This window comes from Abramis brama (assembly GCF_963993115.1).
Source record: "Abramis brama genome assembly, chromosome: 14".
Taxonomy (NCBI): Eukaryota; Metazoa; Chordata; class Actinopteri; order Cypriniformes; family Leuciscidae; genus Abramis; species Abramis brama.
This window is the reverse complement of record NC_139976.1, coordinates 13,975,366-13,989,908: the sequence shown is the minus strand read 5'-3', so window position 1 is coordinate 13,989,908 and position 14,543 is coordinate 13,975,366. Positions and strand designations below refer to the sequence as shown.

The following is a 14,543-nucleotide window of genomic DNA, read 5'->3' as shown; positions in this document are numbered from 1 at the left end:
CTTTCTTCAATGGAATACAAAAGATGTTGGAAAGAAAGTCTGTCACTATAAGCGAGGGGTGACTGAGACTGTCATTCTGCCCAACTTCTCCTTTTGTGTTCCATGGAAGAAACAAGACATATTTGGTCAAAATTTAATTGTTTGGGGTAAACTATCACTTCAAATCAAATAGTATTAGCCTATTTACAGGGTTTCCATGGAAATGAAACATCAGTTTTTAAAATAATGCTTTCCTGATATGGCAAATTAACATTTCAATAGAGAAAGGCTCAAAAATATTTAGTTGTCCTAAAATTACGGTTTGTGAGCACAACATCTAAAATATAATATAAATGTATATAATATAGATTTATATTTTTCTATATGTCAAAATATATTTTTAAACAGAATACATATTCAAAGTTTTAATGTAAAAAATGTACACAAAATGAGCATGCCACAAGTCTGAAACACAAACACATTTTATGATAAAAATTATCATTATCATTTTGCAATCTGTACATTGCAAGAAACTGCATCAGAAGACAAACTTCAAAAATGAAAAAAAAAAAAAAAGAACATTAAAAAGGACAGTCTGATCAAGACTATTCATTTCCAGAACACTTAGCTCCACAATCTCCATAGCTTAGTGACATATTTGACACTTTACATCAATACTATTGACAATGCAATACACCCAAAACATCTGATGAAAGAGCAGGTTTTCAGCACGTTTAAATGTGTGTGTACTGTATATTAAAGCATGCAGGTGTTGTAGACTAACTATCATGGCAGGGGGAAAAAAAAACCTCTTCAGTTAAACACGGATCTTGTTTTTAACTTTTATCTGAAAATGTTATGACAGAGGACTGCACTTTTTGCCGGCTTGAAAACATTGATTGAAAGTAAAAAAAATTAAATCAAATACGGGGGTGTTGCAAAAGTATATTTTGCCTCAGTAAGCAAGTTTTTCAAGTTTGATTTTAGTGATTTCAACAAAACAAACAAAATAGGGCCAGATTTTCCCCTTTTTAAGTGTTATTAAAGGGATAGTTCACCCAAAAATGAAAATTCTGTCATCATTTACTCACCCTCAAGTTGTTCCAAACCTGTATGAGTTTCTTTGTTCTGCTGAACACAAAGGAAGATATTTGGAAGAATGTTTGTAATCAAACAGATCTCGGTCCCCATTGACTACCATAGTATACATGTATATTTTTTCCTACTATGGAAGTCAATGGGGACCGAGATCTGTTTGATTACAAACATTCTTCCAAATATCTTCCTTTGTGTTCAGCAGAACAAATAAACTCATACAGGTTTGGAACAACTTGAGGGTGAGTAAACGATGATAGAATTTTCATTTTTGGGTGAACTATCCCTTTAATACCATCTGTCAACTGTCCATGCACCAATTCACCTTTACAATATGACAACATCCCAGCATATAACATTACATACTCAACACATTGCATGCTTCCAAGTTGCCATTCCAAAACGTCAACCTCCTGGTTTTTCAGAATGGCATAAATATTTTCACAAAGAAAATATCTTTTTATCTATATATCTTTTTGTTTGATCTTAAACAACATGTGGTACAAGACCTAAAAGAGAATGGCAGATTTCTTTAAGGAAACAAGACAAAGAAGTCTCAAAGTCTCAAGTGCTGTAAAGCATCAGCAGTCAATGTGACATTCATATCAGTTTCCTGAACCGTCTTAAATAAAACTTGAGACTGCACATGACATGGGGTCCGATTCTAAAAATAGAACAAAATCTAAAAACAAAATCCACACAGTGAGAACATTATAATGTAGGTAGGTGCAAAATTAAAAGTGCATTGGGGCAGAAATGAAAAAGCTAAATATAGATGAACCACTGAAACAAGAACAATAACAAACTCAGGGGAAACGGGTACATTCAGTATCTGAGTCAAGGAACAGAACTGACTTAGTCAAAACAAACATGAAATTTAAAGAATCTGCATTTTAAGAAGAGTAATCTAGGAGTGAAAAACACATAGGGCACGACAGGTCAAAGGCACAACACTAGACAAACAAGTGGGTCTTAAGTTAGAGAGACTTAAACAGTGCCCCCTAGATTTGAATCCAGGACTCTGCTTTGAAACCAGACCTGAAACCTATTTGAACAATGGGAATGTACAATAGGATCCTGTGAGAGAGCCGAGGTCCCGGTAATAATTGAGGCTGAACAAATAAACTCTCCTCAGGAGGGGGAAAACATTAACACAACCAAAAAAAAAAAAAAAACAGAAAACCAACAACCACAGAAACAAAGTATACTGTAGCTCACAAACTCAAGTACTATGCCTTCTTGATATGATAAACAAAAGGACATGAGTGTAAACTGTGATAAAGAGGTAAAATCCTTGATGCCATTTAGAGGAAGAGACAACACTTTAAAACACTGCAGACCATAAAAACGTCACCTAAAGTCCACGCACATGATGCCATCTTACACCAATTCCTAGATTCAATAGTTTATCAAAAGATATGAATAACCAAAAGTCAGTTTGGATACCGTTCAAATACTGATAATTTGTGATGTAGTCACAGTAGATTCAGAAAAACCACTACGCATTTATTAAAAAATAAAATAAAACAGGAGATCAAGATCTGACAAAGAGGGCAACTGGTTTCAAACACTGGGCTTCAATGTTAAAATGATTTACCTCAAGTGTGGGATTACAAATTTAAGAATCTGTTTAAGATCTGCTGATCTTATGTCCTTACATAACATAACATGAAAAACTAAGGTAGAGTACAATGAATTTAGCATTTAAGGACAGGTTATGATGATTATAATATCAGCTGTTAAGCAAAGTTTCCAGCAAGAGATTTGCAAGAGTCAGATTACTGAGAGACTCACCCTTTGTCTTTAATGGCTCTTGGAGCCCCTGTCCCAGTCTTTGAATAGTTATGCTGATTGGATTAGGATTGGTAAAACTCTAGAGTCTTGGGCAGGTTCCTAAAGCTGTATACTTCATTTGCATGCTTTGTTTAAGGTCATCACCCAGGTGCTTTGTCTCCATATCTAAGCATCGCCAAATCTATATAAACTACAGTGTACACTGCCTTAGTTAGACTTGATGACTGCAGCTACCGACAGCTTGTGTTCTCAATAAAGAATCCTGCTGAAGATGCAACAAAGTCTCCTGGTCTTTACTTCTGAGTTTCCTACAAAAGTTATAAACTAGATTTGCCCTTTACATTCAAAAACATTCCACTGACGTGATCAGACTTTGTTTGAACAAAAATGAGTTAAACAGTTAAATAGCCAAAATGTTATGGGGTCTGAATCTAAAATGTCATAAAAGTGTAAAAAATAAAATAAAATCAAAATGCAACAAAGAGCCACTAATGCAGTTTTGCCCTGACTCAAAACTTGTGGGCAATTTGTCTAACAACAGTCTCCTGAACCACCTGGACTATGTAGGCCTGATACCTCTATACAAGAAATCTCCTGTTTTTTTTTTTTTCCAGTCATTGACAAAAAGTTTGAAGGAACCTCACAACAAATTCACATCTCGGCGACCAGGTTTAAAAACAAAACAAAAAAAACATTAGGGGTCAATACAGAACCTCCCCCAATAAAATAGAGAAACTTATCTTGATAAACACCCACAAAAAACCCTGACCACTATGGTACAGATATTAACAATGACTTGCATTCTGCCTTTTCATAATACATATGTTTGTAATATACATAAGCCTCACATGCCCTACAACCACATATTTCTTTGTTTTGTTATTTATTTCCTGTTTTGATGCTTTGAAATATCCAGCGACAAGGCATAAAATAAAATAAAATCCAGGATGACAAAAATCAACCAGAGCGAACTGGAAATGTGAGACATCTTCACAGCGGTGCACACGCGATTTTGGGCATCTGACCGGACAATTTGGCAGTATGAGTTCTTCCTTCTCCTCTAGTCCTTTCCAGATGGGTAAATGGATGGTTAACGAAAGAAACATGCCACTCTTTAGAAGTTCAAAAGCCGCTGTCTTCTCTTTATCCATTGCGCCATCTGCTGTGCTCTTGGTCTGACCAGGCAATGGGAAGTGAATGCTGAAATGATGCGGATTTGGCTGATAATGATTAGATAATGCGCTTGTTAATAGAAGCTGTATTGACGGTAGATGGAGTCTATCTTGCACGCCGTTTGGAAGTCCTGAGGAGATTATGGTCAAGTGAATGCAGCCGAGCCAACAGGGGCAACTGAGCCCCCTTTAAACATTTAAAGCCAGCAGCTGTAAAGATTATGATGATAATGACTGGGATATGAGGAGGATGATGATGAAGTCAGCATAAATAAGCATTAGGATGAATGATGAATCCTTCCCTGTAATCCTCTCTCTGAGCAGTCTTGCATCAAATGTGAGGATACATTTTTCGATTAGTCGATAATAGCAGTGATAGTTAGTGGTGGTGCTGATTGGTTAATGTTGCAGCACTGCAGGGAGGAGGGGGACTGAAACCCCCACAGTGGAAAGGCACAAGGGAGGAGGGGCACGGTGAGGTGAGGGGTGGTGGGCTAATGAACTTGAAGTCAGCTGTATGGTGGAGGAGGATCTGGAGAAAGGAAGCGAGGGATGGGAGATCTGTCTGGGCTCCTCACATCCTGGACCCCCTCTCCTGAAGGATCTGTTGGGGAAACACGAGGACAACGATGAGCTCTACAATTTTGAAATAAAACAAATTCTCCTCAATCTGATATGGCAGTTAAGGACCATTAATAAACACTAAATAATACCACTTTTATTTATTTTTTAAACTTTATTGTATTATTTTATTTATTTGATTAATTACTTCTGTTATTATTACTAATAATAATAATAATAATAATAATAAGTATTATATTTTACTTTATTTAATAATTTAATAAAAAAAATGTAACAAAAAATAAGAATAAAAATAATAATAGGGCTGCACGATTTAGGGAAAAAAAATTGCTAAGATGTTTCTGATAAAAAAATTGCATTTGCGATTTAAAAAAATTCCACGTTTGCTGTGCTTTTTGAAGGGCTGCGCATTTATATTATTATTTCTTAATAATGTAACTTCATCTTACCTTATTCAGTTTAATAATTTATTTGAAATATTATATTTTGTTACAAAAAACGAGTTTTCAAAAAAGTATATTAAACTAAATAAGGTAATAAAAAAAGAGTAAAAAAAAAAATAAAAATAAAAAAAGAGTTAATCATACCTTAGCCTTCTCAGTGGGCTCGATAACAATTCCGTTAGTGGAGTTGTTGAGCTCCCGGGAAACGACGCACAGGAATTCGGCCTGGTCCTCGTTGCCATAGTTATAGGAGGAGCCGATGCTTATGAGCTTGAGATGGACAAGTTGAGTCAAGTTTTTACCATAGCAAACAGATAAGCAACAAAACAGCAAATTACATAAGTCCCAAAGAAAGGTGTAGACATAGCCTATCTCTAAAAAAACAATGTACAGCATCCACAATCTGTTGTTTGGAGGGACATGACTTATAAGAAACAACCTGATAAGACATCAAGGAGCTATCAAGAGATCTGCAGTATGTCTTCAAATACATAGTTCCTACATGACGTCACAACATACGGGCATTTGCCGACCCGGCGCCATTTCTGTGGGCAGAACATTAGAAGAAGAAGCTGAAACGAGTTAATTTCGTGATGAAAAGTGAAAATGTTCATCTCCTGCTGAGTCAATGGATGTTCAAATCGTGCCGGAGGTTCAGTTAAATTTGGATTTTACAGTATACCCGTCATTAGACTTCATGAATGTGAGAAGTCAGAACAACGACGGAGGTTATGGCTGGCGAGGATAAACAGGAAAGAAACTTGAATGATGTCACGTATTCAAAATGACGAGGTATTAAAAACATACAAAAACAACATTGTTTCCGCTGTTCGATCGCGCCCGCGCCTCTCTCTCTCTAACTCACACGCGCACACACACTCACACACACATTCCAGCATTGCAATCTCAGATTGTCCCTAAAGAACCCGCGTAAAAAGTAGTTCCGCATTACATTAATTAATTTGCACGCGTGCTTCCTTCGTTAACGCATAAATCCACACCATTTATGACTGAAATTTTCGCATTGTACCTCTCTCTGTCTTGTGTTAATAGTCTCTTTATAATCTTTGTCTCTTCATGATTTTCGTAACATTATAAACAGAAAGAAATATTAGAAATTTGCTTGTAAAACTTTGTAAACACAGCAGCTTATGCCATCAAAGATGGCGTCTCCGGTGAGGTCACGTGACATTAATTGGCCTGTGGGAACTATGTATATGCTACAGTACAATACTGCTACCTATACCAGTCAATAGCATCACATTATATGACGGGGTTGTGAAGAGAAAACAAAACCTACCTGTTCAAACTTCCATCCGTCTGACATGGTGGAAACCATTTGAGTGAGCTCCTCTTCTTGACATTGTAATACACGATACACATGCTTCACAGGGCCCTGTAAAAACAATCATATTCCATAATGAATTCACACAGAATTAATTCTGTGAAGATGCACAGGTTTTTAGAAACCCATTTTAGGATAGTTCACCCAAAAATGAAATTATTTACTCACCCTCATGTTGTTTCAAACCTGTGAGTTTAATTCTTCCATTGAACCACAAGTTATTAGAAAGAGCGTACTCTTTTTCCATACAATGGAAGCACAAAGTTCATTGTATGGAAAAGTGCAGCGTGAACATTATTCAAACCATCTTCTTTTGCATTTCACAGAAGAAAGAAAGAAATACAAGTTTGAAACGACATGAGGGTGAGTAAATGATCATGAGAGACTTTTCATTTCAGGGTAAACTATTCCTTAAAGCTAATTCTCTAATTATGTCAATGCTTGTCTATTTTATTATAGCTTTTTCAGATCCTAAATAGTTTCGAATGAGGAATTCACATTCCACAGACTGCTTAAAGTCGAAGAATGAAATACCTCCTTTAAGTAATGCCAGTGAACTAGCAAATTTGCTGATTGATTGTATTAAAAGAACCACAATGTCCTGTTCCTCCGGCTGTTGTTTTCCCACATACCTGAGACGTTCTGTTCTCATTGTCTCGTATTCTCTCCTTCACCAGCCTCACAAGTGACGCAATGTTGTAAAACTCAGCTTCCTCTAGAACACCTGCAGTAGCCAGAGAATCAGTAAAAATCTATCATGTGGTTACTGCTTTGTTATCAGAAATAAATATCTGGAAAAATATAGTCTTAAAAGAATGGTTCACACCAAAATGAAAATTCTGTCATTTACTCACCCTCATGTCCTACCAAACCTGTATAACTTTCTTTCTGCTGCGGTACGCAAAAGAAGATGTTTCAACTATTTTGTCCATACAATCAAAGTCAATGGGGTCCAAAATATCATTGGACTCCACTGACTTTCATTGTACGGACTTACTTTGTGTATAACAGAACAAAGAAGATTATACAGGTTTGGAACAACATGAGGGTGAGTGAAAGAAGTCAGAATTAAAAATTTTGGGTGAACTATCCCTTTAATGCTACATCCATGCCAATAAAAGAAGAAGATTAGAAATGATGCACTACAAGTAGACCAAATTGGTACCAAATCAAAAACATCATGCAATAACTGCCATTGTCACAATTTGGAGCAATGACTCACAAAAAAAAGACAATTATTGGACACATAGACTGTAAGCCTTTCAATATCTCACCAGTCCTGCAGGAAATTATCTCTTACGTGAGTACACTGTGGTCCCTTTCCACAAAAAAAAATTATGTTTCTAAACGAAACTAGGTCATTACTGTTCCATTAAGAAGTTTTTGAGGGCAGCATGCCCAGATCATCTCACCCTCCTCAGCGAGGTTCTTGTTGATGATCAACTTTCCATGCCTCAAGTAGTTCAAGATGGGTCCGAAATATGTGGGATCCCTGTCAATCAAATATGCTCCTGTCTCATCCTGTGAGAAAAGACAACTAACAGTGTGAATAGTGCTATTTGCAATTGCAATTCATAGTTTTCGATTTCCTGTACCATCACTGTTTTAGTCGCTGCAGTTAAAAGTGTTAAGTCATTTGTGAAAACCCCCCTTGACAAACCACTGAAACCATTAACGTCTGTTAACATCATTCAAGCAGCAGGTAAAGTAGCGACTGATTACCAAGTGATTGAAAATTTCTAGAACCCAGTTTGCGAGACCTTTCATTCTCCAGTATTAGGGCAAATTAGAGTAGCAACAACAGCTTTTTTCAAATGAGAATCTTCAGTGATTATTAAACTGCAAACTGTGATGGCTATTTTTACATGAATTGGCACCTTGGAGAGGAAATCCTCTGCTGCACTGTGAAACAATTGTACACCCTACTTTAAACAGTTCAAGTTAGTAGAAAACTTAACATGGTAGCTAGCTAGATGGTCTAAGATGGTGGAGCAAGCTAGTAAACTTTCTTGGACCAGCAAGAAATTCATGAAATGCTACCAGCTTAAAGTCACTATGATATCAAAATTGACAATTCTTATTTATGGAATATTGCAGTATTTAATTTATTAGTGTACAACAATTGTTTTTTTTAAATTCATGTTCCCTCATAATCTTTAATCAAAATAAGTTCCCCTCCCTCTTGCAATGACATTGACATCTCTTCTCTGATGATGTTTACCGGCTTGAGGACGGGACAACCTGTCACTCGCATGAGATCACAGCAATGGCAAACCACAAAGAACCAATGATACAACCAATTTCCGATGGAAAAAAAAGTCCCACCCTACATTTTTTTCTTTTACGAGAAACCGATTCACTCGGATATACTTCACAATAGGGAAGAAAAGGTGGCCATGCTGGTTCTTGAACATGTTAACCTGTTTCTAGCTGGTCTAAAATAGTCATTGCCAGGTCCAAACTGGTAGACCATCTTGGAACAACAACAAACCAGTTAGCAGGTGGTCATCTTAAGGTGGTCAAGTTGGTTTATGGAACATGGTGGTGAAAGTGAAACAGATAATGACCAACTTAGACCATGTAGAAACCAGTTGTATTATGTTTTTTTTATTAATTAACCTAAAATGAAAATTCTGTCATAATTTAATAACCCTCATTAACCACCACTTTATTTCTTCAATGGAACATAAAACAAGATGTTTTGAGAAATGTATTTTGTGGTCCACAGAATGGAAACCAATACTGTTTGGTTACCAACCGTCTTCAAAATATCGTCTTTTGTGTTCCACAGAGGAAAGTAAGTCATACAGGTTTGGAACGACATGAGTAAATGACAGAATTTTATTAATTTAAGCTGGATTTTACCAGCTGAGCTTCATGTATAAGTATGCATGTATAAGTACAAAATCAAATGCACACATACAACCCTTTATGTCCACAGTGTATTCATTCTCAATGTTAACGTAGCATTCAGATTTAAAATCACATGTAATGACGGGTTTTAATGATGTAAACAGTGCCTTACCTTATCCGAATCCAGATCTGGATCGTCCTGACATAATCGATACAAAAACGATTTAGGATCCCTGCACAGGGTCTGTTTCGTTGTAACAAAGTATGTTCCCCCGACATTCAATCGAACCCACCGAGATCCTGGCTTCTCTGTGGCTTCTGGTGATGGGGAAGTGGGGTTGCTCTTCATAGGAAACCCAAACACAGCTCTGGAGCTGGAGACCCCTGGACTGGACAAGCCAGTCCGGGGCGGAATCACCAGAGTAGGGGAGGGGAGTCTCACGTTCACTGAGCCTCTGATTTCACAATGCTCGGTCTGCTCGATGATGCCAGTCGCGTTGGGTTCAACGTGCAACTCTGCCATGTTTTCGCAGCACAAACAGTCAGTTCCGTCTTGATAAGACACTAAATGCCTTTATTTAGCGCTCCGCACGGCGCTGTTACGCTAAACGGGCCGGGTTTACACGCGCTGATAACGACGACGGCAAAATTGCTGCGGTGTGTTAGTAACGCTCACGCGAGGCGACATAGCTTACAATGCCGTAAAACGCTATACAGATCCGTTTTGTTTATCCAAACGACCCATGCAAGCTACAAATATTATGGGTGAGACTTAACATATCACTTCCCGGTCAAGTAAATCCATATGTGACAAAATAAAAGTCTGGAGAATGGTATTTTTGGCATTTCTTTATTTCAGACATAATGTTCGGGAAATTGTTGTTATAAAATTAGAAATGTTGCCTTTGGAACTAACCGAAATAAAAAAGTTTAAGTTAAAAAAAATATTAAAACTGAAATAAAAAATAATTAATGCTATATAGTAATTAATGATTAAAAATAATTAATGCTATATTAGTTTATATATATATATATATATAAACTAATAAAAATGACTAATTGACGAAGCTAATTTAAAATATCAATAAGTAGTATAATAATATACATACTAAAATAACACTTCTGTGGATGGATTAATTCAACAATCCCGCTGAAAAGAAAACAAGTTTAAAAGTTTAAAATGTATTTATTCTGCATGGAAATCAGAATGAGAGATTTTAATTTCATTCATGTACATACTGGTGATCATTTTAAATGAAACAAATATCATAGTAGTGTTATATTTTATTATATATTAAACCCCCCCCCCCCCAAAACAAATTTATTTTTGCAATTGTTTTTTAAAGAATACAATAGCTAGTCACAAACACAAGCCATCTCAATTGTTTGTGAATGTTCAGATGTTCAGTTGTTGTTCTATATGCTTTACATTGCACTGCAAGTGGAGTTTAAATAGAAAGGAACCAAAGAAAGTTTTCAAATGAAATTCATGCACCAAATTTAAGATTAAGACTGAGAGGTAGATTAAGTACAGAATCCCATTTCATTTAGAACACTTTCAGTGTCTCTCAGTAGGTTGCGCAGAGGCTCCAGCACTGGGGTGACGTGTTGGTCCATCCACTCCTGAACTGTAGAGACTGAGTACAGAAGACACATCTCTCCCCTCACCTCTTGCACCTGAATCTCCACATCATCAAGAATCCTGTTGGAGCAGACGAGAAGAAAAATAGGGATATATATTATCATATAAGGGACTTGTTTAAAATGCACATGCACTTGAATAAGAAACATGGTAAGAAAGAATGTTGTGAAAAAAGCTAACTATACATACACTACTGTATTCATAATAAAAGACTTACATTTTTGCTTGTGTTTTAATCTGTTGAGCAATAAGTGGGTTAACGGTCTTCCTTTGAATGTGATATGGCGTGAACCAGCCCCTCACAAACCTATTATGCAAAAATGAATACAACTGTTAGTGAGAACTTTGCAATAACTTCAAAGCATCTTTTAAAAGTGAAACCCTAATGGCCCTGAACTCACATATTGTTCTGAAATTGTCTCAGTTCTGCAGACTCCAGCAAAGACGTCAGCTTCACTATGAGTTCAGCTAGTTTCGCCCCAACAAAGGAGGAAGGCATCTTGGAAGACGATCTGGGACACAGAGGCCAAAGAATATGCTGTAAATGAGTCTATTTCAAAGTAACCCTTGAGGTTTCTTAGTGTTACACACTCACATGCTTTTTTCTTTCAGGACACGTGTATGAATTAAAGGTACCTCTCTAAGTCTCCTACTTCCACAGTGCCAAGTGTCTTAACCACCTTCTTTTGAACCTCTTCAGTAAAGCAACCTGAATCACAGTGAGCAGCTATAGTGAGTCTAGCATTCATAATATGCATTTACTCCAACCAATTTGCCACGCAAGCACTAAAGAAAAAGAAACTTAAAGGAGTAAAAATAAAAGAGACTGACCGTGCAGAAGAGTTTGCAAACAAGACGCCAGAGAGGGCAAACTCACGGGCATCAGTTCACACAAAACAGACAGGTGGTCATATCTTAAGGGAAAAAAAGAAACATATATGTCGTTGCCTTGGCCAATAAGAAGACTGATTCTAGTGATAGTGAGGATGTCATCTAACCTTTGCCATCCAGTTAGTGCAATTCCCTGTAGCTCAATGCCAGCTGACAGGCTGGATACCACTTTGAGCCATTGCAAATGGTTGTCCACATGCCTCTGAGTGCTGGTCACGCAGGTGTGCACGGTGGTCGAGCCTTTAAAAGAGCTGGCGACCCACTGCTGTGACATACCCGCAGACTTATATAGCTCCATTAGCTCAACTGGAGAGAGTGCATGTAAAATGATCAAGCATTATTATGAACAAATAATTCAAAGCATTTAACAGTAACTTAAACGTAATGTAAAATACTGAGCAACGTACCAGTGGTTTTGACATCCAGAGCAGGGCTGTAATCCCACAACATTGGTTGCACTAATCCAACAAGACCGCTCTCTAGAATAATATCACAAATTGGATAGGAATTACTGCTAAGTTTGATTTTGTCATATTATATTATTTATTTAATTTCTTTTATTTCACTTTGTGTAAGTGTGGAGCATTTAAGTACGATATTTGAACAGCAAGATGTGTCACATCAGTCAAAGACCAACAATTAAAAAAGTGCATCCTCCTCAGTGAACAGCCCTTTAGACCTTGTTTGAAGGTCCAAACCCCCTCCAAAAAAACTTTCTATTGTCTTTTTATGTATAATTGTATGATTTTTGCCAATTGGCTCACACAAAAATAAAAATTATGTCATTTAGAGGTTACATAAAAATTTAGGTTTGGAACAACATGAGGGTGAGAAAATTAAGACATTTTTCACATATGGCACTATTTATTGAATATATCCTTTCCTCTTGTACACAGCAAAATCATAATAATGAAATGCTCACCTTTAATGGTCTCAGGGGTCATGGACCTGAGCATATCATCCCACATGATCAACTTAAGGTTGGGCACACTTTTCTGAATTCCCTTCGCCACTTTAATGACATGACTGAGGAACAGCTTGTGAACGCTCCGACCTGGAGCACTTAACCACTGTTTGGACTCATCTCCGAGACCAAGCATGTACACCTATGAAAATTAAACAAATGTTATTTGATCAACAGACCAATATTAAACTAGCAACCTATGTCAGACATCTATTTTTTCAAGATCTGAACAGTTTTTCTTGCAGGAATCAGACATGTGACTCTTTTTATTGACAGAAGGTTGGGCTTGACCTCATCGGCTCCGATGTGCAGGTTGGTACTCTTAGGGTGGAGCTTCATGACTTGTTTTAGCATCTCTTGCACCAGCCTAACTCCTCGATCATGGTGTGGGTTCAGAGTTCCCAGACAGTAGTCCACCTCCCGCAGATCTCTAAACACCTTGTGCTTCAGGACAAACTGATTGAGAAAATTTTAAATATTAATGTTTGAATATGCATGATTTGATTTTGTTTATTTTGTTGATACAATTCTTTTAATGCGTAGTGTTTTGATATTAAACTTGCAAATCTTTGGCTCTTTCTTACTCTATGTAAATTACAAAAATCAGTTTCATAGTTACTTCCAAATGTCCAAACATCTGCACCAGGGGAATGATCTCCAGCCCTCTTTTACTGGCAGCATCCTGGATAGATGCAATCTCCTCACGGCTGTTTGAATATTAGACATTTTTCATCAGATAAATTATCCAAAAAATAAATAAATAAAATAAAATAAATTCTACATTTAAAATATATACCCTCACCTGTATGGAGGCTGAGTCGTAGACTGCAGAACTTTCAGCTCTCCTTCATATGGAAACATATCCTCATATTCAATGAGCAAGCCATTGGCACCAAGCTCAGCAAATAACTGGATCAACTGAGGAAACATAATCATGGTTAATTCCTTAATTCGTTTGTTTTATTTAGACAGTTAATATTAGAGTAAAAGGAGAGGTACCTGAATTAGGTAGTCAATTCTAGGAGGTGCCCCTTTCAGGTCCAAATGAACTAACTTTTTGCAACTGCGCAATGACAGGTCCATAGCAGGTGCTGCACAATAAAAAAGCTAACAGCGCCTTAAAAAGATTGTAACTCTTACACCATATTTGAAATACGAGACGGTATAATGTGCACAGATTCCCCTTTCATGTGTTTCTTATTCAGCTTTGTTCCTCTATCAAAAAATACGCAATTTCATTCAACCCAACGATGCTTAGCATGAGAAAGAACGGCTGTTTATTTATTTTTTTACTGTACACTCCTACAACCCTGTTAAAGCACGACGGGAATTGTAGTTTTTTTGTGCATTCTTAAACCCGCAGCAATACAGACGTAGGACTACAAGCGCTTTTTACGTCCGCTCAGAACCGGAAGACTTGAACTGGTTCTCTGCAGGGATGTTATTTTAGAATAAGAGTATATTAACACACACACACACACACACACACACACACACACACACACACACACAAATAAATAAATAAAAATAATTCCGATAATGCAAATTCTATGCAAAAGCCTAAAAAATATAGCCTACAATAATGCCATAAACAGGGCTGAGGCTGGGATTTAGTGAGTTTGAAATGAAAGTATTTGATGAGCGTATACTATGTGCGGAGAGCATTCACTCAATATTATTATCTCAGTTTTGACAGAGGTGGCTTTTAGAGGCTTTTGCATCGGGGGTTTTCATTTACACTTTGAAAGCATATTAATTTAAGATACTGGAATGTGTAGCAACA

At 36.9% G+C, this 14,543-nt stretch overlaps 2 protein-coding genes across 2 annotated transcripts; both read right to left on the bottom strand.

The window, feature by feature from the left end:
• Positions 1–445: 445 nt before the first annotated feature.
• kctd2 (potassium channel tetramerization domain containing 2) lies at positions 446–10,072 on the bottom strand. Its single transcript, XM_084134673.1, has 6 exons — positions 9,436–10,072; positions 7,823–7,931; positions 7,043–7,134; positions 6,366–6,461; positions 5,210–5,335; positions 446–4,644 (listed from the first exon to the last, which is right to left on the bottom strand). Exons 1-6 carry the CDS (start codon positions 9,784–9,786, stop codon positions 4,615–4,617), a joined length of 804 nt encoding a protein of 267 aa, XP_083990799.1. The 5' UTR covers positions 9,787–10,072; the 3' UTR covers positions 446–4,614.
• Positions 10,073–10,429: 357 nt separating this feature from the next.
• hexd (hexosaminidase d) lies at positions 10,430–14,082 on the bottom strand. The gene is made up of 12 exons (XM_084134508.1): positions 13,760–14,082; positions 13,563–13,678; positions 13,380–13,467; positions 13,052–13,216; positions 12,719–12,902; positions 12,204–12,275; positions 11,904–12,102; positions 11,737–11,819; positions 11,542–11,614; positions 11,307–11,417; positions 11,123–11,212; positions 10,430–10,965 (listed from the first exon to the last, which is right to left on the bottom strand). Exons 1-12 carry the CDS (start codon positions 13,841–13,843, stop codon positions 10,788–10,790), a joined length of 1,443 nt encoding a protein of 480 aa, XP_083990634.1. The 5' UTR covers positions 13,844–14,082; the 3' UTR covers positions 10,430–10,787.
• Between the last annotated feature and the right edge of the window lie 461 nt (positions 14,083–14,543).

Coding starts and splice junctions, on each gene's coding strand:
- hexd (XM_084134508.1), bottom strand. CDS start 13,843: ATGGACCTGTCATTGCGCAGTTGCAAAAAGTTAGTTCATTTGGACCTG. Junction 12,903..13,051: donor TGCACATCGGAGCCGATGAG/GTCAAGCCCAAC, acceptor TAATTTTCATAG/GTGTACATGCTTGGTCTCGG. Junction 10,966..11,122: donor ATTAAAACACAAGCAAAAAT/GTAAGTCTTTTA, acceptor CTGCTCCAACAG/GATTCTTGATGATGTGGAGA.
- kctd2 (XM_084134673.1), bottom strand. CDS start 9,786: ATGGCAGAGTTGCACGTTGAACCCAACGCGACTGGCATCATCGAGCAG. Junction 5,336..6,365: donor ACGGATGGAAGTTTGAACAG/GTAGGTTTTGTT, acceptor GTCCATCTCAAG/CTCATAAGCATCGGCTCCTC. Junction 4,645..5,209: donor AGCCCACTGAGAAGGCTAAG/GTATGATTAACT, acceptor TTTCCCCAACAG/ATCCTTCAGGAGAGGGGGTC.